Here is a 25,854-nt window from a genome sequence, read left to right on the forward strand (position 1 = left end):
CACCTTCCTTTCCAGCTCTGTGTTGCTCTCCAATGCTCTGTGCAAAGTCAGGGATAGTCATTATCCTTCTCCTTCCTCAGGAGAAGATGGTAGCTCTCAATACTACTACTACTACTGATGATGTTGATGATGATGATGATAGAAACCTTGTGAGTGGCAAATGTAGTTGTGGGCCCCCAGGTTTGTGGGTGTCAAACTTTAGATGAGATACGTCATTGACCTCACCTTATCATCCAATATCACTCTTAAACCAAGATTTATTTATTTATGACTTTTCTATATTACCCAATAGCTCTCTGGGCAGTTCACAACAATTAAAACTACAAACTACAGCATAGTAGAATATAAAATTTAAATGCTTAAAACTACAGTATAAAAATAAAATCAAAATAAAGCCTAGCAGCAGTGCAGAGATTTAAAATACAATAACAGATTTAAAACAGAACTAAAGGACTAAATTATAAACAACTATAAAATTCTAGCTTCAGCTTATGCCAAAAGCTTAAACAACATTATGTCAAAATATCTTCATCCTGATCAAACAGGCTTTCCAGTGGGGAGATAGTTATCAGAGTGTACAAGTAGAGCAGCAGACCTTCTGAATGAATCCTGTTTTAGTAATGAACTGTTTTTGCTTTCTTGGATGCTGAAAAACCTTTCGATTGGGTGGAGCGTAGATTTCTACATTAAGTTGTCAGACTCAGTGTTGGAATTTCTTTCTTAAATTATATAAAAGCCCTATATAAACCAAGTGCCACACTTTTTACTAATAATTATTAATAACTGTAATACTGAATTCTTTCAAATAAGAATTAAATAAGTAGAGGAACAATACGGAGTTGTCTCTTCTCTACTCTACTTTTGGTCTGCTGTATTGAACCTTTAGCAGTCATGATTCATTTATCAAATGTAATATCAGGTATAAAAATTGGCCCAACTAACTTTACAATTTGTTTATATGCACGTGATATTATGCTTTCTTTAACAAATCCCCTTATGTCTATTCCAGCACTCCATGGATCTATATCAGATTTTGGAAATGTATCAGGATGTAAAGTAAATGCTTAGAAGGCAGAATATATGGGACTTAATACTCCTTTAGAAATTAGGAACATGATAGCCACCAAATATGGAGTCAGGTGGATCCATAAACCAGTGAAGTATCTAAGTGTTTGGTTAACTTCTGAAATAGATAAATTATATCACTGTAATTATCAGCCTTTGTTTGATTCTGTTGTGGCAAACTTTAAAAAATGGTCCTCTAAGGGAGTCTCCTGGGTGGGTCGAATTGCTATAATTAAAATGAATGTCATACCAAAGATACTGATTCTTTTTGAAAATATGCTGATACCAGTGTCATTAACAATACTAAAGAAATGGCAGGCTATATTGATAGATTTTGTATGTGAAGGGAAGAGACCAAGAGTAGCAGCAAAGACCTTAGAGAAAAACCATATGAGAAAGGAGGACTGAAAGTCCCTAATTTGATAGCATACTATAATATAATCCACTCAAAGGTGCTCACATAATGGCTCAACATATGTCCTAGCACACTTGGGTATGTGATTGAGAAAAAATGTGCCAAGGTTTCCCTTGCAACATTGCCATGGTATAGTTAAAAGAGAAAATCAATGACTTATACGTGTTAGTCAATTACAATCCATGCATTACTGCTACTATGCTCATTTAGGATAGTTTTAAGAATATCTTTTCCTATAGATTCGTACAAGTGGTGAGAAATGAGACATGTATTTGTTTACACAGTCTTATACACAAAATAGCACAGGCCCCTCTGGCTGTAATATAACCGGTTAAGTTCCCACATAAATTCTAATATTCATAATACTGCATTGAATTCAGATTTAACTACTTTTGAGCACTTTATGAATGAAAGAAGTGGAAAGGTTTGTTATCACAGATGTATTTGTTGATTATAGAGAGAGAAGAAGATAAGGGCAGTAGTTTCAAAACTAGATGAGAAAGAGCTGTCCAGTAATATCATAGATGTGGAAGAAAATATTTTTACAAGGCCCAGCATGTTCCCCCTGCATTAATATGAAAGAGAATCATTATAAAACACTACATCAATACTATCTGACTGCTAAATCGATTGAGTCATATTTATGGGAAACAAACAGAACGAACTTGAACTCTTAATACAGGAGGGAAATTATGACTTGATAGGTATAACTGAGACTTGGTGGGATGACTCTCATGACTGGAATACAGCAATTGAAGGATATAACTTGTTCAAAAAGAACAGGAGGAACAGAAAGGGAGGTGGGGTTGCACTGTATGTGAAAAATACATATCCCTGCACAGAAATACAGGAGGATGAGCTTGGTGGCCCCATCGAGAGCATCTGGATCAAAATAAATGGAGCAAAGAATAAAAGGAACCTGGTGGTCGGAGTCTACTACCAGCCACCCTATCAAGGAGAAGAGGATGAAACTTTTGAAAAGCAAATAGCCAGTGTTTCAAGGAAGCATGATGTAGTAGTAATGGGGGACTTCAATTTCCCCGATATGTGTTGGGAGACAAATTCTGCAAAACATGACCCCTCCAGGAAATTCCTGACTTGTATGGCGGATAACTTCCTCCTACAGAAAGTAGAGGAAGGAACTAGAGGATCGGCTATCCTTGACTTGATCCTAACCAACAGAGATGACTTAGTGGATAAAGTAGCAGTTACAGGAACTCTGGGGGAAAGTGACCATGTTGTACTTGAGTTCTTGGTTCTAAGGGAAGCAAAAGCCGAGTGTAGTCAATCGTGTACCCTGGATTTTAGGAAAGCTGATTTTAATAAACTCAGAACAATGATCAGTAAGGTCCCATGGCAAGCGACGCTAACGAGAAAAGGAGTCCAAGATGGGTGGGAGTTTGTAAAAAAGGAAATTCTCAAGACACAATTACAAACAATGCCAACAAGAAGAAAAGGTGGAAGACAACAGTAGAAGCCAATGTGGCTTCACAAAAAGCTTAGGGATGACCTGAAAACAAAAAAGGACACATATAGGAAGTGGAAAGAAGGCCAAGTAACAAAGGAAGAGTACAGGCAGGTAGCCCAGAATTGCAGGGATGGTGTCAGGAAGGCTAAAGCTGAGAACGAGCTGAGGTTAGCGAGGGGTGCTAAAAACAACAAAAAGGCTTTCTTCAGCCACGTGCATAGTAAAAGGCAGAGGAAAGAAATGGTTGTTCAGCTATTAAATAAGGATGGCAGAATGATAACAGATGACAAAGAAAAGGCAGAGGTGCTCAATTCCTACTTTGGCTCCGTCTTCTCCCAAAAGAGGGTCTATGACCCCCCTGGGAAAGGCAAAGTACAGGCTGAAGGGGCAGGATTGCAGCTTGAGATTGATAGGCATATGGTCAAGGAACACCTAATGACTTTGAATGAGTTGAAATCTCCAGGGCCAGATGAACTGCATCCTAGAGTAATAAAGGAACTGGCAGAAGAACTCTCAGAACCTCTGTCTATTCTCTTTGAGAAATCATGGAGGACAGGGGAAGTGCCAGATGACTGGAGGAGGGCTAATGTTGTCCCTATGTTCAAAAAGGGCAAAAAGGAGGAACCTGAGATCTATAGACCAGTCAGTCTGACATCAATCCCTGGAGCAGATGATAAAGCAATCCATCTGTAAGCACCTTGACAACAATGCCGTGATTACTCGAAGCCAACATGGATTTGTCAAAAACAAGTCCTGCCAGACGAATGTGATCTCATTTTTTGATCAAGTAACCTCCCTTGATCAAAGGGAATGCTGTAGACATCATATACCTCGACTTCAGCAAAGCTTTCGACAAAGTGCCTCATGATATCCTGATGAGCAAACCAGCTCAAAGTGGGCTAGATGAAACAACGATCCAGTGGATCCACAGTTGGCTACAGAATCGGACTCAAAGAGTGCTTCTCAATGGGACCTTCTCAAACTGGGGAGAGGTAACAAGTGGGGTACCGCAGGGCTCAGTCCTGGGCCCAGTGCTCTTCAACATTTGTATTAATGACTTGAAGGAGGAGGTTCAGGGAATGCTGATCAGATTTGCAGATGACACAAAATTGGGCGGGATAGCTAATACTTTGGAAGACAGAAACAATTCAAAGTGATCTGGATAGACTGGAGCGCTGGGCAGAAAACAAGAGAATGACATTGAATAGCGATAAATGCCAAGTTCTGCACCTAGGAAAAAGAAACCAAATGCACAGTTACAAGATGGGGGATACGTGGCTCAACAACACGACAAGCGAGACGGATCTTGGAATTGTTGTTGATCACAAGCAGAATATGAGCCAACAATGTGATGTGGCTGCAAAAAAGGCCAATGCTCTTTTGGGCTGCATTAATAGAAGCATAGCTTCCAAATCCTGGGAAGTACTAGTTCCCCTCTACTCAGCACTGGTTAGGCCTCATCTGGAGTACTGTGTCCATTTCTGGGCATCACACTTGAAGAAGGATGCAGACAAACTGGAGAGGGTTCAGAGGAGGGCAACAAAGATGATCAGGGGACTGGAAACAAAGCCCTATGGAGAGAGACTGAAAGAACTGGGCATGTTTAGCCTTGAGAAGAGAAGACTGAGGGGAGATATGATAGTGCTGTTCAAGTACTTGAAAGTCTGTCACAGAGAGGAAGGCCAGGATCTCTTCTCAGTCATCCCAGAGTGCAGGACACGGAATGATGGGCTCAAGTGACAGGAAGCCAGATTCCGGCTGAACGTCAGGAGAAACTTCCTGACTGTTAGAGCAATATGACAATGGAACCAATGACCTAGGGAGGTGGTGGGCTCTCCCACACTGGAGGCATTCAAGATGAAGCTGGACAGCCATCTGTCAGGGATGCTTTGACTTGGATTCCTGCATTGAGCAGGGGGTTGGACTCAGTGGTCTTGTAGGCCCCTTCCAACCCTACTATGATTCTATGATTTTTATGATTCTATGGGAACTGTGAAGACCAGTGCTGGTGATGCTGAAGTGATAAAGCTAATTTTCTGCGCATTTGGTGGGAATGCCCTTTAATTATTTTTGGGAAAAGGTTGTATGTTCAATATCAATTATTACATATGTTTCTATATTCTTTGACCTCCTGCTTGGTTATGTAGATGAACAGAAAGATCCCATACATACAGAGATGGTTCAGTATCTATTGATTGCTGCTAGGATTTTGGTTGCCAGAAACTGGAAGATTATTATTATTTTTCTTATTATAGTCTGATCAAGAGGTGAAGTTTACCAATTTTTGACAAACTGTTTAATTGTTTGCCTTTTTACATATTTAATAGCACACTAGTTACCTGTTTAGAATTAGGTTTTGCAGGAATGTTAGATAATGTAGATGCTTCTTTTCTGTATGAAGACCATATTTATAGTATATATTATATCTCTTATATATATGATAATAATAAAAAAGAAGGGAGATGCAACCTGATTGAAATCTAGCAGACTGGGTTGTGTTTTCCACAAACTGCCGTAGTGCCCCGTATGCTTTGAGCGTTCTTTGGAGCGCTTCCATGATGTGTTCGCCCTCCTTTGTGATGACCTTGCGTAAAGAGAAACCTGTACATCAGGATGGAAACAGAGCAGTAATATATAGGTTTTGCTGAAGGCAAATGCATGGTTACCACATACCTGATAGCGCTCCTCACAAATTCAGTAGTAAACTGAATTTACAAGAGTTTTCATGCAAGTGTACCTGGCTTGCAAACCAATTGAAGAACGTTGAATTGTAGGGTTATCAGCTTAGGGTGGCTGCTGATGCCATATGAAGCTCCCCAAGACATTAATGTGAGGTCTGCAGATAGTCTTGAAATTTTTGTTGGTTATTTTTTAAGTTTCTAGTCTTCATGATGGCAGGATGACACTTGCAAGCATGATGGAAAGGGATGCTAATGGTCTGAAAGTGTAAAGAAAGTAGTTCTCTTTTCATCTTATGATTTCATACTCCATATTTCATGCTGCCAGATTTTGGAGTTTCACAGTAGTGTTGAGGAATATGTAGAAGAACTTGGTCTGGAGTCTTTATTTTAAAAAAAATATATTTTTTTATACCTACAACATAGCTGCCCTCCCTCCAGTCATTGTAAAATCCTGCTTAAACAAGTAAAATACATTGTTTTATGTGAAACCTGTATATTGGGCTTGCTCACCAGTTGTCCCCATTGCCTGATGTATGGTTTATTTAAATGTTTAATACCCTGCTCTTCAACTCAAAGGTTCCCAGAGCAGCTTACAGTGCAGAATAAAAACACAACAAAATAAAATAAAAACAAATTATGTAAAGCCCAGTGACAGCATAAACCAGATAAAAAAGCAGAGTTAGCAGTCACAAATCTAAAAGGATAGTATACTCAATGGCAGTTGAAACTCTCTGAGGACAGTGTTCCAGAACCAGGGTGCCACCACAGAGGACTGAACCTAGCCTCTTCCTCTCTGACCCAGGATGTTAATTTGCCCACTTCATGTTTAAAAAGTCAGCAAGGTGGCTGTCCTCTTCCTAAGATGTTGACAGTGGGTGGGTCCTGGTTGTGTGGCAGTGGAGTTATATGCATTATCTGAATACTGGACACTGTATTGAACTGTGTGGTGCAGAATGGCCTATTCTTGGTGTGTGTGTGTGTGTGTGTGTGTATGTACCATTTAAAAACCTTTTTTTAAACTGTGTTGCCCTGAGTGTCTACTGAAGTGTAGCATAGACATTTTCAAATGAAATTAAAAATAGATGGCGCTGCACCATAATCTCTGCTCTACCTCCCTGCATGTCTGCTGTGGAATGCTGAAGCACCCTGTACTGCTGATGGTGGCAGTGTCATCTGGTGGCTGCCATCAGTGTTTGGAGGCAGTTGTAGGGTTGTTCTGAAGCTATGAGCAAAATACTGTCCATAAAAAAAAGCTCCTCTGTTTGGAAAGGAAGACAGTGTTAATGAGGGGGTGGTGTTTGTCTTATTCAGTGGATGGGTATTTGAATAATTTATCTATTTTTCTTAACTTGTTGGAAATAATTTAACATACTGATGAGATTGGCTTTTTGATAGCTGAAAGCCTTCCCAAGAAGTCTGTTGACTAGTATCTTGAAAGTTGGATTCTTTAAGCCATGTGGATTTCCAGTGGCACCAGGTTTTATGGGCTGATGGCTGGTCTGTTCTCTCCTCCATTGCTACAGGAGCATGGAAGAACTCAATAGAAGAATGGACAGCTGAAGACTGGAATGAAGATGTAAGTCTATATATATTTATTGGGTAGGCAGGGACGTTCAGTTCATTCTGTGATCAGTGCCACTTCCTTCTGAAGGAGCTACGTAGAACATTTTCCAGTCTTCTGGACGCTACTACTTCTTGGACGTTGTTTAATATGGCTAACTTTAGTCTTGAGATATTGTTCATACGTAACTTTTCAAGTACCTTTGCTGCACAGGCTAGACAGATCTCATCTACCCATACAGCAAAGATTCTTTGAATAGATATGTCTGAGTAATATCCCAAGTCTGATGGGGGCCTTTATAGTAAAGGCACAACTATACAGATTCACTCATGAGTAGCCCCATTGACTTCAGTGGGACTTATTTGCTCCATCTGCAGAATGTGAGTGTGCAGGTCCCCAGTGATTTCATAGAATAGTCATAGAATCATAGAATAGTAGGGTTGGAAGGGGCCTATAAGACCATGGAGGCCAACCCCCTCCTCAATGCAGGAATCCAGGCCAAAGCATCCCTGACAAGTGGCTGTTCAGCTTCATCTTGAATGCCTCCAGTGTGGGAAAGCTCACCACCTCCCTAGGTAAGGGAGGCTCCCTAGCCCACTACCTCCCTGTATTTGCCAACTTCCATATGCATACCACCTACAACATGGAATTGGTAGCTGGAAGTGAAATATTTTTGCACTAATCTGAGCCCAACCCATCTAGTTGGGCCTTCTGCTTCCAACAGACAGAAGTTCACAAGCAGTGAATGAAATTGACAGTTCTTCACTTATTGATTGATTGATTGCATTTATACCCCGCCTTTTTTCCTCTTGCAAGGAACCCAAGGCGGCTTACATTATCCTCCTCCTCTCCATTTTATCCTCACAACAACAACCCTGTGAGGTGGGTTGGGCTGAGAGTCTGTGACTGGCCCAAAGTCACCCAGTGAGCTTCCATGGCCGAGTGGGGACTAGAACCCGGATCTCCCAGCTCCTAGTCCAACACTCTTGCCACCACACCACACTGGCTCTCAGTGCTCACTGTTCTTCCTCAGCATCTGGTATCAGAGATAGCTCTGTTACAATATCTTGTATGTTAGGTGAATGACTAACATTCTAAGCAATAGCCTAGGCCTGAGGTTGTTTCTGAACAGATGCTAAAGGGGGTAAGCGTGGTAATGTGACTGTCACAGAGCAACTGGCAACCACCGTTTGTCAGCTGTTTGTTTCAAGGAACTTGCTATTATGCCAGTGTGGGGTTTTTTGGTGGTGTTTTGCTGTTATGCCACGATTGGGTTCTCCCTGACAGCTACTCAGAAGAGGATTAAATTGCTTCCCAGAAACCTCGTTGGTCTCTGTGTAACAAAAACTGTTTCAGCTGCTGGGCACATCATGTGGTCTAATAAATGCCACAGTCCTCAGCAGGCTGTCCCAAGTGGTAGCCTGTTTACCATTCCTCACTGTCAATTCTGGCTGCAAGGAGAGCGCAGTCTCTAGGCTGATGTGTTAGCTGATCTTCTTTTGGAGCAGAGACTTTCCCACCCTTTCTTGTTTTGTGGCTGGCTGTAACTTGCTTGACAAGTTTATCAATACAGGCCACTGACCCACAGTTGTTCCCTCTGGGTTACCTGGGCATGAAAACGATCTTGAAATATCACATCTTTGAGGGATGCTTTCTTGACCTGCATTGCCTTTTCCTGACTGCCATAATGGAAGTCTTTTGCAACCCTAGGAGTGCAGTACAAAACAGCTGTATCAGAAGTACATAGTAATCAGAAAATTTGGTGGGCTAGGAAGCTTGTTGTGGACTTCTACTGAAGTTTCATTACATTTTCTAGTGCAGTGATGAGTCAAAAATGTTTTAGAGCTCAAGAGATGAGCTATAGCACAGACTTGCATATGCAACATCCTCCAACTTCGTGTCCTCCTTAAAACTTATGTCAGTGGTTCACCGTGTGTGAGTTGGGTCCTCCCCTAGAAGAGAGGGTACAGAGTTTCTGTTGGAGGTACAAACTCTTCTTTCTTCTGCCAGCGTGTGTCTTGATTGTGCATGCTTTGGTGGCACACATACTATGTTGCAACAATAAAAGAAAATTAGCATGGCCCTTGTGCAACAAGCACACACAAGTTCTTGAAGTGATCCATATTGAGAGGGAAGGGAGAAGGTCTCAGGTTCAATCTCTGGCATCTACCAGTTAGGTGGAAGTTCAGTTCCTTTTAAGATCCTGGAAGGCTACTGCCAGACAGAGCCTTTATACCTACCCCTTCCTCTGAGGATCTCAAAGTAGCTTGTCTTTGGTTCCCAGGTGGTCTCCCACTCCTGTTCAGGGCCAGCTCTATAAGCCCGGAGCAGGGAGACTGATTTACAGTCCGGCCTGAAAATTACTGCATTATGTTACTGTTTCTCTCATGGAACCATTTTGTACTGGCCATAGTTTGGGGCAAGCTAGATGGACTATTTGGTCTCACTCAACATGGCTGTTCTTGTACTTCTCTATGAATGTTCTCTCCTGAAAAAAAAATGTAGCTAATACATAATTTCTCTCCCCACTTCCATTTTTCTCAGCTTTCGGAAACAAAGGTCTTCACTGCTTCATCGGTTCCAGCTGAGAACCATGTTGCTCCTGGCCAAAGGTATATCTCCCTGTGCCCCTTCTATTCTACATCTGGAGAAGCCATTCTCACAACATATTAATGCTGTGTGTGTGTGGGGGGGGGGGGCTGCTAAAGTAATGGAAATATAATATCATTTTAAAAGAAGCCTGCAACAATTCTCAGAAATAAATTACATATGAAACAAAGCAGGGCTGATGCCTGTGAGCTTTTCTACTTGCAGACTGATTAACTCCTCATGCCACAGGAGTGGTACAGGTGTTTTATTCTGTGGGCTTGTATTAAGAACTCCTATGGCTCTCACTGAAAATGTTTCAGTTCTGTCCTCTTCCAGCTCTTCCTGTAAATGCATGGGGCTTGGGACATAAAAATGATAGCCAGTTATAAGAGTTTCTGTGACAGGATATGTAGATGGAAGCTATGGGCAAAAACAAGGCACCCATTCTGAGGCAGGAGACCACTGGGTTTGCAAGTTTAAGGGGGGAGGAGAATGGAATGAAGCCTTTCATATATTTCTGTCTTTCTGTCTCACTGTCTTTTAATCTATCCATACACAAACACACCTCTTCATCTAGTTTGCAGCTTTGAAGTGCAACTTTATAAGTCGTTGCTGTAATTGTGTCCACGAAGACTGTCATTTCAGATTGGAATTTGTTAGCTTCTTTTTAGAACCTAAGACCTGTTCAAACATAGCTTACCTGGGAGAAATATGAATCTCCCTTGGATCTTGAGAGGACTGTTGATTTTTCTGTTGGTGACATGATCTGGTTGTGTGCTAGACCTACTACACTAGGGCATTCCTGGCTTGTTAATCATTTGATCTGTAGACTTCATTAACAGTGGCAATTTATTTTATTTATTTATTTATTTCATTTCTATACCGCCCAATAGCCGAAGCTCTCTGGGCGGCAAGCAGGGCTGATCTTGCTAAGGCACTACTAGGTGCCTTTTTTTCCTTATGGCTTCCGCTAATAAACCTCTTACAGGCCAAAGAGTAGCTGCAGAACATGAGCAGGAACGCCACATGAGAGGTACTGTATGTCCCTTTGATACAGCTATTCGGTGTGTCTGAGAGAGGCCCAGAGGATTAAAGGGTGTGTGTTTTTGTCTTGCTTGCTAATATCTAGGCATAGCTTGTTTCTAAATAGATACATATTGATCTAATTCTCTTTTATTGGTGATAGTTTTGTTTTGCATGAAAATTAGACTATTGGATTTTGTTTTAAATGATTGGCATAAATCAAATAAGGATGTTTGTTTAACTGAGATGATGGATTAGTTAATTATTGTACAATCAATTGACTTAGATTTTGTTTTAAAACTTGGCTCTCTCTTTTTACCCTCCTTATCCTTATATCCCACCCCCCTTTTTTTGCCTGGTCGCCATGGTGACCAGGAATTTCACCCAGGCGAATAATCAGGCTACCTGAAGATAGAACAGCCCCTCCTCCAGCAGCCTGCTGCATTTCTATCTGAAAAAGCAGTGTGGAACAGAGTGTCCAGAGATCAGGGGCATGTGATTTTCTTGTTCTTCCTTCATGGCTGCTATTTTTTGGTGCCTACAATTCTCCCTCTCCCAGTCTCTGTGGCCAGCCTTCCACCACTGAATGGCAGAGCTCCGGGTTTTGTTTTGTTTTTTTAAATTCTGAATTCTTTGAAAAGCTAAGTTTTGGAAGAACAGTACATCATGCAAAAGAAGTAGGCTGATTACTTGATTGCACTATATTTGTTGTTTCAGTGTAGTGCAGTCTCAAGAATTCCAGCTTCTTCTCTCGAAGATTGACTGGCTTATGCTTTTCATATGTCATAACAATAGGATTTTTGAAGAAGTCCCAATACTGTAGTTTGGCACCAGTCAAGTTTGTGAAAATGTTTTGCAACTTAGGTTAATTTACACACTCAAAATATTCAAATTCTGCTTCTCTCATATTTTTCTGAGAGGGCTTTCATTGCTAAACAGATTGCCTGCCTTGCTTTCACATTTTTAGTGTCTCTTAATCTAGGTAAAGTGAAACAATAGGGAGCATTTCTAATCAAAGGCTAACCTTGGAAAGTTATAGAATCTCTTTGGAGACTGTCAAAGAAGGTTGGAGAGGCACTTGTCAGGGATGCTTCAAGTATCTTAACAGCATTGAGTAGGGACTACTGGATACACTTTGAGTCCTCTCCAACTCTGCCCCCCCCTTCCTGTGGGACTTGACATCCTCTCCTCAATTTTCTGTGTTGTAGTGTTGACCTGGTGACGCTGCTTCAGAAGCCTGGGACTTCTGGCCAAGAAACGGAGGCCAACTCCTATGAGACTCCCCAGCAGCAAGGCTTTGGGCAGGCTTTGGTCTTCACAAATTCCCAGCACAACTCTCAGCTGGCCTTGGGAGCAAGCAACACGAGCGCTGTGAACTCCTATTCTCCACAGGCCCTGGTAATGTCACGCTTTTGGTTATTAAAATGCTGAGCAGTCCTGTGCACTGAATAATGTTTGCTGTCTTTCCTCTCCATTTGCAAAAGTGAAATTAGATGGTTGTGAAATACGATGGGCATGCAGAAGTGAGGCTGTCCTTGCAAAGGATAGCCTTTGTGTTTGCAGTCTTGCTTGGAGAGCCCATCTCTGGCTTACTGGCTTGTTCCCTGTCAACGGCTGAAGTGACATACTTGTATTGATTCTTGAGAGGAGAGCAGATCACACTTGTGCATAATAATTAAAATAAAGCAGGTTGAGCAGTTCCAGGACAGAAGACTGTGATGTGGTATTTTTTTCCAAGCACATATCTGACTGCTGCATGTGGAAATCAACTATTCCTGAGTCTTCTAGTCTTGTAAAAATTGCTTTGCTAGTATGGATAGGTGTCTACTTATCCAAATGAAGAATATGTTCAGGCGCATTACCCTCTCTTTATGATACGTTTGCTGCTCCTACTGCTCCTACAATTGCTACTACATCCTTGATGTATATAGCATCAGAGTATTTATCCCCTTCTAAACTTTTGTCAAAAGAGTGACATCAACAAAAAGAGTAATATAAGCAAAAAAAAAAAACATAAGACCCAAGGAGTTTACGAACCAAATTTTGACAAAGGAGAAGATAACAGAGGGCGGGGAAAGGGTAAAAGGATAAGCATATGCTCTAGTGTGGTTGCCTATGCTTAAGCTTAGTTTCTGTGGAAGGTGAGCACTAAAGGTTTAAGCCAAAGTCTTTGTGGAAAAGGTAGGTCATGTTAGGAGCAATGAGTTTACATTGTTCTCCATAGTGCTTTTAGCATAAGTAAGTAAAAAGGGCTGCAGTGTCAGTTGTTGTTATCAATCTCTTTAAAAGATAACCTGATTTCTCAGACAGCAGATGTTTAAAAAGTAATTATGTTTAAATATTCGCTGTTAAAATGGGTGGCAGGGATCTCTTAGAACAGGGATAGGCAACTTCAGGAGTTTCAGAGGCCAACCCCCCAACTCCTAGGGGCCACACCCTTGCCACTGTGGTGGCAACCCCCCTCCCCCCCCAGTAAAAACCTTGAAAAGCTAATTTTTGTGAACTGCCCAGAGAGCTTCGGCTATTGGGCAGTATAGAAATGAAATAAATAAATAAATAAATAAAATTTGTTTTTAGTTAATCTCTGGAGTGGTTTATCACAGCAATGGCCCCAGGGTGGGGGCTGTGCATTGCCACCCTTGACTTAGATCATAAGAAGAGCCATGCTGCATCAGATCGGGGCGTATTTAATCCAGCATTCTGTTTGCACAGTGGCCAACCAGATGCCTATGGAAGCTCACAAGCAGGACATGAGTGCCATAGCACCCTCCTACTTGTGTTCTCCAGCAACTGGATAGTGCTTCTGGTACTGGAGGTAATACATAGCCATCATGACTAGTAGTCACTAATAGCTCCTCTCTTTTACAGGGATGGAAGCCTCGTCTGAGGTGGTGCCTGTTGTGCCATATTCATGTGTTAAAAAGCTATGCTTTTCTCTTAAGAACTGTTATTAATATGCGGATTTACTTGATTAGTTGATTGAAACCCATATGGTTAGCTTAAGATTTCTTTTGTCTACTGGCAGCCCTATAATTAAGCCAAAAGTTCAGAAGGAGTAGATTCAAAAGAACATACATTTTGTACTGCAGAAAACATTTCCTAAAAAGCCTTTTACTGCACCTTTTCTTCATTCTGTTATGCCATCCCATTATGCTATGAATAGGTATTTGGAGGCAGTTTGGGGATGAACAAGCTGAAGCTTAATCCAGACAAGAAGGAGGTTCTGTGGGTGGGGAAATCTGTTGATTTGGAAAGAGGGATTCATCTGGTGTTGGGCGCCCTGAAGGTTCACGTTTGTAGCTCAGGGTTGTTTCTGGGTTTGTCACTGTCTGTGGAAGTACAAATGGTAGCAGTAGCAAGGAGTGCTTTTTACAAACTTTGGTACATCAGGTGTGATTTTATCTAGGGAAAGCAGACCTAGTCTCCGTTACGCATGCTCTAGTTACATGCAGACTTGACTACTGTAATGTGCTCTGTGTGGGACCGCCTTTGAAGACGACTTGGGAACTTCAGCTCATGCACAATGCGGCCCCTCAAGTCCTTGGTTGGACTAGACAGTTGGATCATATTACACCAATTCTGATCCAGCTGCACTGCTTGCTGATGTGTTTACAGGCCCATTTTAAAGTGCTGTTTTTGACCCTTTAAAGCCTTAAAGAGTTTGGGTCCAGGTTACTTGGACCACCTACACCCTTATGAACCTGCCTGTGTGTTAAGATTGACATTGAAGGCCTTGCACACTGGATCCTCCATTACGATCTGTACCGTTGGTGGGTACTAGAGAGAGGGCCTTCTCCATGGTGGCCTCTGCTCTGGGGAACTCCCTCCCAAGAGATATATGGCTGGCTCCATCTGATGCTGTTTTTATGAGGGTTTAAAAACTAACTTATTTCTTTGGCTATTAATGGAAAGTTTTTATTATACATGCTGCTTTTGTTAAAGGTTTATTTTAAATTGGTTTTAAAATTAATTTATAATTTCATGAACTTATATTGATATAGAATATTGTGAGCCACCTTAGGAAGACTGCAGTCTTGAAAGGTGGTGAAGAATGCATTAAATAAATACCCCCCCCAACTTTGGATCCCCTCCAACCTTCATATCAGGTTTAAATTTTTATTGACATGACTCCCTTTCTCTCCTGTTTTCCAACCATGTAAGTTGTGTTCAAGCAACCTGAATGTAAATCCATTAACATGGTGGTGGTTTCATTACATGGGAGCTTCCTTCCCATGTCTGCCACTGCTCTGAGCAGATGAAACTATGGCCCCAGGCACAAAGGCTACATACACGTGATAGAAGTTTTAAAGGACCCAGGCAGTAGTTTGAAAGGTAGGAATGGTCTTATCTGAATTCTTGCAAATGAGAGACAAGATTAAGAAAAAGATGAAGGTTCAACTGAGCTGGAGGCTACAGTTGGAGTTTTCTAATGACTGGGTCAAAAACTTGGAGTTGACCCAGTCATTAGAAATCTCCATCTGTAGCCTCCAACTCAGCTGAACTTTCATCACTTTTAATTTGAATTTAATCCATGAATTATCCAGATGATTACCCCTAGATATTTGTATTTATCACTTACTGAATATTATATGTACTATTTATATTGTACTATAATCTATAATTTAATAATAATAATAATAATTTATATTGTAAATTATAATAATAATAATTTATATTGTACTATAATCTAAAATGTGAGGGGCCGCGGTGGCTTAGTGGTTAAGACGCTGAACTGCAGACCGGAAGGTCGGCAGGACAGCAGTTCGAGACCCGAGTGCCGTGTGACGGAGTGACGGAGTGAGCTCCCGTCTTCAGTCCCAGCTCCTGCCAACCTAGCAGTTCGAAAGCAAGAAATTGCAAGTAGATAAATAGGTACCGCTTTGGCGGGAAAGGTAACCCATGCACCTCAGTGTTCAGTCATGCCGGCCACATTTTATTTATTTTATTTATTTATTATTAAATTTATTAATCGCCCATCTGGCTGGTCACCCAGCCACTCTGGGCGATGTACAGCATACAATAAAACAGTTTAAAACAATAAAATTCTACAGTAAAAACATTTTCTAAAATACCCTAAACCACCCCAAATGCCTGCCTGAACAACCACGTTTTTAATGCACGACAGAAGCTCATTAAAGAGGGGGCATGGCGGAATTCCCTAGGGAGGGAGTTCCACAGAGTGGGGGCCACCACAGAAAAGGCCCTCTCCCTCATCCCAACCAGTCTAGCTGTCCTGGCTGATGGGACAGAGGGAAGGCCATCCGAGGCTGATCTTGTTAAGCGGCCTGTCTGGTGCTGCTGGAGGCGCTCTTTAAGATAGGCTGGGCCGGAACCATATAGGGTTTTAAAGGTCAAAACCAACACCTTGAATTTGGCCCGGAAAACAACTGGTAACCAGTGCAACTCCTTCAGCACTGGAGTGATGTGATCTGCGTTCTGTACCAGCTGCAGCTTCTGAACCGTCTTCAAGGGTAACCCCATGTAGAGAGCATTACAGTAGTCTAAACGAGAGGAGACCAGGGCATGTACTACCGATGGGAGCAGATGGTCGGGAAAGAAGGGGTGCAGCCGCCGTATCAGATGGAGTTGATACAGCGCTGTCCGGCTCACAGCTGACACCTGAGCCTCCATGGACAGCTGGGAGTCCAAAATGACCCGCAGGCTGCGGACCTGGTCTTTCAAGGGTAGCCGTACACCATTCAACACCAGGTCAACATCCCCCAGCCTCCTCTTGTCTCCTCTTGTCTCCCACCAAAAGTACCTCTGTCTTGTCAGGGTTCAGCTTCAGCCTATTCCTCCCCATCCAGCCACTCACCGTCTCCAGACATTTGGACAGGGATTCTGTGGCCAACCTTGGTGAAGATTTGAATGCGTGGTAGAGCTGTGTGTCATCCACGTATTGATGACACCGCACCCCAAACCTCCTGATGATAGCCCCCAGCGGCTTCACATACATATCAAATAGCATTGGGGAGAGGATGGAACCCTGTGGCACCCCACAAGTGAGTGGCCATGGGTCCGAAACCTCCTCTCCCAGTGCTACCCTCTGGTACCTGCCGGAGAGGAAGGACCGGAACCACCGCAGTACGGTGTCTCCAATGCCCAACCCCTCCAGGCGGTCCAGGAGGATACCGTGGTCAACGGTATCAAAAGCCGCTGAGAGGTTGAGGAGAACAAGGAAGGAGCATTCACCCCTATCCAGAGCCCTCCTCATATCATCCACCAAGGTGACCAAGGCCGTTTCTGTCCCATGCCGAAGTCTGAAGCCCGACTGAAATGGGTCTAGATAATCAGTTTCTTCCAAGTGTGCCTTCAACTGCATCACCCCCCCCCCCCCGCTCAATCACCTTGCCCCAAAAATGGCAGATTTGAGACTGGGTGAAAGTTGTTCAGAACTTGGGGATCCAAGGAGGGCTTCTTTAAAAGCGGTCTTATCACTGTCTCCTTGAAGGCTGATGGCATCACTCCCTCCTCAAGGGAGGCGTTCACCACCGCCCTGATCCCCTCACCCAGTCTCTCTCTACAGCCCATAATGAGCCAAGATGTTCAAGGATCAAGTAAGCAGGTGGTCGGCCTTACAGATGAAAGCACCTTGTCCACTTCATCAGAAGGAAGAAGCTGGAACCGATCCCACAAAACCGGTTTGCCACAAGCTGCCTCTTGCTCACTAACTGTATCCACAGCGTGCAGAGTAACACACCTAATCTGATCAATTTTATCTGCAAAGTGCCTTGCCAAGGCCTCACAGGAGGCCTTAGAATGCTCCAGTGGTTCAGGAGCCAGAGGACCGACCAGGCTCCGGACCACTTGGAACAGCCTCCTGGGACAGCACTCTGCAGACGCGATAGAGGCAGCATAATATTCCTTTTTTGCTGCCTTAACCTCCACGTGATAGGCTGAAGATACATGACAACGGAAGTGTCTTCAGATAGTGCTGGCTCTTTGGCTTAGAAATGGAGATGAGCACCACACCCTAGAGTCGGACACGACTGGTTGGGGGCACCTTACCTTTTTTTTTACCTTTATAATCTAAAGTATAATAACCAAATGCAGTCAGGGCCAGAAATATTGGAACAAGGATAACTGTTTTGCCAGTTGGCCTCTGTACACCACCACATTGAAGTTGAAAGGAAACACACCCAGATGGGAGCGAAGTCAGGACTTTCAGCTGTAATTCAAGGGGTTTGACAAAAGTGGGGCGCTAACCATTCAGGAAGTACAGCCAGTGGCATACACCTCCCCCCATCGTTGGTGGCTCATAAGTAATGGAACAAACCAACATCATTTTAAGCTTAAGGATCGCCTTTAATACCTGGATGAAAATCCTTTGCAGTCAGTGACTGCCTGAAATCTGGAACCCATGGACATGACCCAGTGCTGAGTTTCCTCCCTCGAGATGCTTTGTCAGGCCTTTACTGCAGCTGCCTTTAGCCGCTGCTTGTTTGTGGGTGTTTCTGCCTTCAGTCTTTTCTTCAGTAAGTGAAAAGCTCGCTCTATTGGGGTGAGATTAGGTGACTGACTTGGCCACTGAAGAACATCCCCCTTCTTTGCCTTGAGAAACTCTTGGGTAGCTTTTGCTGTCTGTTTTGGGTCATTATCCATCTGCAATATGAAGTAGCGTCATATCAGTTTGGCAGCATTCAGCTGAATCTGAGCAGAAAGTATAGCCCTGTACACTTCAGAATTTGTCCTGCTGCTTTGATCAGCAGTCAGGTCATCAATAAACACCAGTGACCCGGTTCCATTGGTAGCCATATATGCCCATGCCATAACACTGCCTCCACCATGTTTGACAGATGATGTGGTATGCTTTGGATCATGAGCTGTTCCTTTCCTTCTCCATACTTTTCTCTTCCCATCACTCTGGTACAAGTTAATCTTGGTTTCATCAGTCCACAGAATCTTATTCCAGAACTGGGCAGGCTTTTGTAGGTGTTTGCTGGCAAAGACTAATCCGGCCTGTCTGTTCTTGAGCGTTACCAGTGGTTTGCACCTTGTTGTGAAGCCTCTGTATTTACATTCATAAAGCCGTCTCTTGACTGTAGATGTTGACAATGACATGCCTACCTCCTCAAGAGCGTTCTTGACCTGGCTCGATGTTGTGAAAGGGTTCCTCTTCACCATGAGCAGAATTCTGCGGTCATCCACTTTAGTTGTCTTCTGTGGTCTGCCAGGCCTTTTGCTGTTGCTGAGCTTGCCAGTTAATTCCTTCTTTTTCAGGATGTTCCAAACTGTTGTGTTGGCCGCTCCCACTGTTTTTGCTATCTCTTTGATGGGTTTATGTTGTTTCCTCAGCCTAATGATGGCCTCCTTCACTCGCATGGACACCTCTTTGGACCTCATGTTGGGGGTTCCAGTGAACACCTACCAAATGCAAATGTAACACTCAGAACCACCTCCAGGCCTTTTCTCTGTTTGATTGGTCATGGGGTGCCCAGGAAACAGGCCACCACTGGCCAAGCAGCTGCTTGTCAGCCAGTCATTCCATTACTTATGAGCCACCAATGATGGAGGTGTGTGTATGCCACTGGCTGTCCTTCCTGAATGGTTAGTGCCCCACTTTTGTTAAACCCCTTGAATTACAGCTGAAAGTCCTGACTTCACTCCCATCTGGATGTGTTCCTTTTCAACTTCAGTGTGGTGGTGTACTGAGGCCAACTGCCAAAACAGTTATCCTTGTTCCAATATTTCTGGCCCTGACGGTATATACAATTTGTATGTAATTTATCAACCATGTGTTTTTTTCCTTCCTTCTGTGTAGTCTTCAGTCCTCTGTTCTGGATTTGGAGAGCTTGGTTCTTCAAAATTAGCCAGCTCCACTGGATCTCAGATTTTAGAGCAGCTGAAATCTCCGGGTTTGGGCCAGTTCACCTCACAGAGTTCTCTCAGTACGAGCTCCCCTGTTTCCACGACCACGACATCATCCTGGGATGTCAAACCTTCCGTTTCACAGCCTTCTATCCTCAGTCAGTTCGGTAAGTGTTCAGCGAGCTCATCATTGAAACAGGTAAAAATGGGAAAACAATGACAACTTCTTTGCTGTGTAATGAAATTTGCTGACTCTGTAAGAAAGTGCTAAAATTGCTGGAGCAAGGGTTGATGATCTTGTTCCATTTCTCTCCCCTTACCCCCACCCCACCCCCCACTTCCTTGCTAACAATGCCTAGACTTCAAATCCCAGCCTGAACCATCCCCAGTTCTGAGTCAACTGACACAGCGGCAGCAGCAGCAGCAGACACTGGCAGCCCCTGCCCCACCTCCTGGACTGGAATCCTTTGCTCCACAAAAAGTGCGGGAGCCATCACTGGTGGACAGCTCTTTGGCTGCCCACAAAATACTGCAGCTCCCCAGCTTGTCTCCGGATAGCCAGGTAACGCCTGCCCATCAAGCGCATCAGAAACAGATCAAGCCGCAGAAACGCAGGATACCCCCAGCTTCTAAGGTGAGTTACGCCGCGGGGGGCTAACAATGATAGCCGTGCCTTCGGCAGACTGATAATCTGGGCATAGGCGGAAATTGACAACCAATAAAAAGAGGTTATTGGAATTATCTGCCTCCTAACCAATTAATTAAATGTGTGTATGCATGAAAAAATGTTTACAATAACAATTTCAACAAAAGCTACTGCTAGGAGAAAAGGCTATCTTTAACATTTTCTCTTTTATTCTCTATTACTGTAACACACCAGAACCAAAATAGCTTTAAAAATAAGCTTGCCCTTAGCTTGTAGCCTCACCAGTAGAAACATGCCTCAGATATACCCAAATTTCACACAGTTGTGCAATATAGGTACTTGCGCTGGGGTATTGTTTTAGAGACTGAAGAATCCACACTGGTACTTCTTTCTTGGGTGTCCTGTAGCTTGAGATAGGGGTAAATTTGAGCAACATGGCACTTCATAGCATTCTGTGTGCAAATCTGGGAATTCTTAAGATGTCTAGAAGATGGGAGCTTGATATTTTTCCAGTGCTGTTGTACAAAGCTGCCCAGAAAAGGCTATGTAGTCTGCTTGTGGGAGTGTGAATACTGCTTGCACCATGGCATGAAGATTCTGTTTGCCAGAATCTGTATAACTTCCACTGTATAACATGCCTTATTGGCAGCAAATAAAATGCCTTTGTAGAATCTAAGGCCTCCTTAGATCTGTATTTAAGTCACTTCCCTGCTTTAAATGTTCCATTGTTTTATTCCTGGCACAAAGTGCAGGTCTTGGCCCAAAAAGCTTTATATGGCTTGACACAGAAAGCTCTCCTGTTCCTGCATGAACCTGCCTGCTCTTTTTGAGATTTTGTCTTGACGCCCTGCTCTGAGTGCCCCCAAGTGGACGGTGGCTAGAGATAGAGCTTTTTCTGTGATGTGAAATTCCTAACTGTGGAGTTCCTACCCCAGGAACACTCACATAGCATGTATGTTGTTAACTTTTAGGTGCCAAGTTGAGACTACTTTTTTCCTCTTGAGTTTTTAATTGGTAATATGCACTTTTATTCTTCCTACTAGTTTTTGCTGTTCTGTTGTTAAGTGCTGGTTTATTTTCTGCTCATAGGGATTTTTTTGTAGATTGAATTTTAATTGTTATACTTTCTTCTTTTTTTATTAACTGCTTTGGAAGCCAGTTTTTAAAGACAGGGTATTCATGTCTTAAAAAACAGAAAAAAATAGTAAAGATATTGTGCCTCTCACTTGGCAAAACAGGATTTGCTTAGCATAAATTATTCTTTTCAGTGCTAACTTGTAGGTTATGACACATTATCTTAATTTTCAGATCCCTTCCTCCGCTGTGGAGATGCCTGGATCTACCGATGTTCCGGGGTTAAATTTGCAATTTGGAGCGCTCGAGTTTGAGTTGGAGCCTTCTCTCTCAGAGTCTGGATCTGCTTCAAGCTATGAGAACACCAGCCAGACACCCAACAACATCCTGTACCCGAAGCCTGTAAAGTATGTACGCTGTTCCACTTCTGTCCTCTGGGCTGCTTTTTGCCAGGTTTGATTTTATGCCAAGAAAGATGCCTAAAGATAAAGGTGTCTGGTTCCAGGGCTCTGTGGTATAATTCTCCTGCAGGCTGAAACAGAACTTCTTGTCTATAAGAAAATTCTGGAAGTAGGATTTTAAAAGCAAAGAAACTTACTTCATGCTGCCTGGGAAGAGCTACCTAGAAATTCAGTCTGAAAGGAGGGTTAAATGCATGTGAATGTCCTGTCTTTCCTATCAGATCACTCCCTAATTACATAAACTCTCAAGTCTATCTCTGTGTTTGACTTCATCTAGCCTCATTTATTACTTAACAGCAGTAGGACCAGGGACTGACATTGCTACAGGATGAAGCTTCTTTTGGGAGTAAAAACGCAAGAGGGGACTGGTTTTTTATTGACATAAGCTTTAGTAACTAAAAAAAAATAAAATCTGTTCTAGCTAGCTAGCAGTCTTGCATATTGAGTGTTACAGAGGATTTGGACTAGGAGTGAAGAATTAGGTGACAGGTCTGGGTTTATACTTCCAACTGCCAAACACAGCTGTGCCATAAAGAAGGGTGCACTGGAGTGGCATATGAACCACGTGTATCTGAACATAGGAAAGTTACATCTCCCCCCCACAAACACACACACGCACTGCCTCAAACATTGACATTTTTGTTACCTAAAGATGTTCTTAATGTAGTGAAAAGTCATCTTATATGAAGTACAGTGCAAGAGTGTGTGTTGCTCAGGGTACACTGATGAAGCAGATTCGTGCATTAAGGAAATATCTTGTGAGGCTTCCCTGACTAGAATTACAATTTGGTTTGCAAAACGGGAAAGTTAAGTCATCCAGAAGAGGCTTGCTGCGCTGGGCCCAAGGTCTAGCTGGCCAGTGACAAACAGCAGCTAGCCAGATGCTGTGGGAAAGGCCACAGAGTAGGATGTTAAAAGCATCAGCCCTCCTGGTTGGTTAGTTGGTTGGTTGATTTTCTCGAGCATCCATTGCTGCCTCTGTACATGGAGGTTCTGTTTAGCTATCCTGGCCGCTGAATAGACTTATTCTCCATGAATTTCTTTAATTTTATTTATTTACTTCATTTAATTTCTATACCGTCCACTAGCCAAAGCTCTCTGGGTGGTTCACAAAAATTAAAACCACAAAATACAAAATTAAAACCATAAAATCCTTGTTGTTCAGTCGTTCAGTCGTGTCCGACTCTTCGTGACCCCATGGACCATAGCACGCCAGGCCTTCCTGTCCTGCGCTCTCTCCCGGAGCGTGCTCAAGTTCATATTCATTGCATCCGTGATGCTATCTAGCCATCTCATCCTCTGCCGTCCCCTTCTCCTTTTGCCTTCAGTCTTTCCCAGCATCAGGGTCTTTTCCAGGGAGTTTTCTCTTCGCATTAGGTGGCCAAAATATTGGAGCTTCAGCTTCATTATCTGTCCTTCCAGCATATAATTTACTCCCCTTTGGCAGTAACCTCAAGTCTGACAGATCCAGATTTCATTGGGTTCTAATGTTCTAAGGGGAGAGAGAAACATTTTCTCTCTCCACACCTTTTGTGTCTTTATAAAATTCTGTCTGGTCTTCCTTAGGCCTCTCTTGAACGTGAAAGGGAATTTTTTTGACCTGGAAATGATGGCACAGGGTCATGGGAAACAAGTGGTGTCAGCACAGCACACTTCCGAGGTGTCGTCAAATGCTTGGCTTTGCCCTTGGGCAGGACTGAGATCATATTGTAAGGCCTCTTGGTCTTTATGTTGTGGAAGCATCCAGGCGCCTTTCCTTTAAACTGTTCAAACTGTTTTTGCGCATCCAGTTCAAAAATAAGCTTTGTTGGGAGCCTGGCGATATCTGAATTGGCATTGACCATGACGATAAATGACTTTTACTTTTTTCAGTGATCCTTTGAATACCTCTTTGCCAATGTCCAATACAGTACAGGAGTCCACGTACACCACCACCGCCATCACTTCTGCCAGCCTAAGCTGCTCTTCCCAGAGCACCAGTCCTGTAACAACCACTTCCTCCTACGACCAGGCCTCTGTGCATAGCAGGATAACATACCAAAGTTCCGTGCCTCTGTCAGAACCGGCCCCAGCTGTTGTCACAGTGAGTAGTTGGCTTTGCAAAGCATCAGTGATGCAAAATCGCCATGGTAGGGCTTGCTGGGGCGGTGGTGGGGATGATAATTGCCATACGGGGTAATTTGCTGTACAAATTAATATCTAATCTGCATGCATTGCTCACTGAGTCCGAGACTCTGTTGTTAACTTCAGATACCCTTGGCTGAAGTATTGATCAGTTTGTCTGTTAAAATCGCTGTAACTTATAACACCACTTGATTGGAAATGGGGACGTATGGTGAAAGTGGAGGGAATGTTTGGAAAGCCATGGGAAATTGCTGCCCTGGTCTCGAATGAGGATGGTAATATGGCATGCATTTTATATGTATGTATGTGGACAATGGTCCCCCTGCTGACACTGAACACAGTCTTTGAGGCCAAAAGGGTTGTCACTCCTGGTTTAGAGTATCCTCCCTTGATTAAGAACATAAGAAGAGCCATGCTGGATCAGACCAAGGGTCCCTCTAGTCCACCATTCTGTTCACACATTGGCCAACCAGATGCCCCAATGGGAAGTCCACAAGCAGGACATGAGTGCAATAGCACCCTCCTGCTTGTGTTCCCCAACTACAGGTATACAGAGGCATACTGACTGGAGGTAGCATATAGCCATCATGACTAATAGTAGCCATTGATAGCCTTCTCTTCCATGAATTTATCTAATGCCCTTTTAAAGCCGTCCAAATTGGTGGCCATTGCTACATCTTGTGGTAGTGAATTCCATAGTTTAATTCTGTGATGTGTGAAGAACTTCCTCTGATCTGTCCTGAATCACCCACCAATCAGCTTCATTGGGTGACCCCATTGGGGTTCTTCTATTAGGAGGGTGAAAAATGTCTCCCTGTCTGCTCTCTCCACACCATGCATAATTTTGACGACCTCTAAGCTAAACAATCCCAGTCATTGTAACCTCTCCTTGTAGGGGAGTTGCTGCCGCCCCTCAATCATTTTGGTTTTCCTTTTCCCCACCTTTCTTGCTTCTTACTTCAGAGCAAGTGAAGTGATTGCTTCAGAGTGATCTGCTTAAGGAGGAAGTTTTGCCTAGCAATGGCCCTTCTTGTGTCTTGAAGTATTTGCCTTCCCCCTCTCCTGTAGTCCTCATAGTAGGATGCACCTTCAGCCTTGGCTATGACAAGGAGGAAAAACCCATCTGAATATAGGGCCAAGTGCCAGACATTTGCCTGCCTGGCCTTGATTTGGGGTGGGGACGTGGATCATCGGTAGCCAGCTATGGTTCTATTATTTTTTCACTTGCTCCTTTGCATAGACTTACAGTTAATAATAGTGAATGGAAAAAGTGTATTCACTTAAAATTGGATTTAAAACGATAACATAACAGTGCTAAAATCTTTCCACATGTTTTAGTTCAACTGCCCTCAATGTGCCACTGAGTGCTTTGAGTTAGTGGAATGTTTCCCTTACTGTACATCCCTTATATGGTACTTTCATACTGTCCCTGGGTGTGAGCACAAATAGTTACATGAGCTGAACTGAATTCCTTTACTGCTGCATTAGCTGAGATTGTATTAAGAGATTTTTGAGAAGAATCTTGGTAAATGTACAAGGTTGCCTTGTTATATTTTTAATTTCACCTTTTGGGAAGCCGAGTCACTAATATTTTACCTTGACTTTCAGAATGGACACAGCAGTGTTCTTACGCAGCCAGCCCTTGACAGTAAGTTCATAAAACCTTTGCTATGGATGGAAATATAGCTTTTCCTTGCTGTGCTGTTATGTACTCTGGGTTTATATCACTGCCTGTCTTTTCTGTTTGGATGGTGGTAGTGGGGTTGGGTATTTGCAGCGGGTGTGCTGCTTTTTCTTGCAGGCCTAATCATTTAACAGTCACAGGGTTGCCACCAGGTGTACAGATGGGTGCTGGCAGTTTACATTTCCTTACCAGCATTGAATTCAGTCCCAAGAGTCGGGCCAGTTTCCTGCTTATTTTTCAGGACTCTGTAAGTGT

General features: G+C 43.1%; 1 protein-coding gene and 2 non-coding genes across 7 annotated transcripts in view; all 3 read left to right on the forward strand.

Annotated features, from left to right (window-relative positions):
- The window catches only part of UBAP2 (ubiquitin associated protein 2), a 158,526-nt gene that overhangs the window by 80,985 nt on the left and 51,687 nt on the right, over window positions 1–25,854 (forward strand). For all 5 annotated transcript variants that reach the window (XM_084832803.1, XM_084832804.1, XM_084832807.1 and 2 more), the window contains 8 exons: window positions 7,153–7,205; window positions 9,735–9,802; window positions 12,011–12,200; window positions 19,564–19,777; window positions 19,970–20,244; window positions 21,565–21,737; window positions 23,664–23,874; window positions 25,524–25,563. In XM_084832803.1, coding sequence (XP_084688929.1) covers window positions 7,153–7,205; window positions 9,735–9,802; window positions 12,011–12,200; window positions 19,564–19,777; window positions 19,970–20,244; window positions 21,565–21,737; window positions 23,664–23,874; window positions 25,524–25,563 — 1,224 coding nt within the window. The remainder of the gene's footprint in view (window positions 1–7,152; window positions 7,206–9,734; window positions 9,803–12,010; window positions 12,201–19,563; window positions 19,778–19,969; window positions 20,245–21,564; window positions 21,738–23,663; window positions 23,875–25,523; window positions 25,564–25,854) is intronic.
- Window positions 9,215–9,319, forward strand: LOC146351897 (U6 spliceosomal RNA). Its single transcript, XR_014788738.1, has one exon. It is a non-coding gene; the product is annotated as a U6 spliceosomal RNA (small nuclear RNA).
- LOC146351898 (small nucleolar RNA SNORD121A) lies at window positions 12,507–12,592 on the forward strand. The gene has a single exon (XR_014788739.1). It is a non-coding gene; the product is annotated as a small nucleolar RNA SNORD121A (small nucleolar RNA).

Source organism: Heloderma suspectum, chromosome 2 (assembly GCF_057233095.1).
Source record: "Heloderma suspectum isolate Gila_16-S chromosome 2, 16-S_ref, whole genome shotgun sequence".
In the NCBI taxonomy this organism is placed as follows: Eukaryota; Metazoa; Chordata; class Lepidosauria; order Squamata; family Helodermatidae; genus Heloderma; species Heloderma suspectum.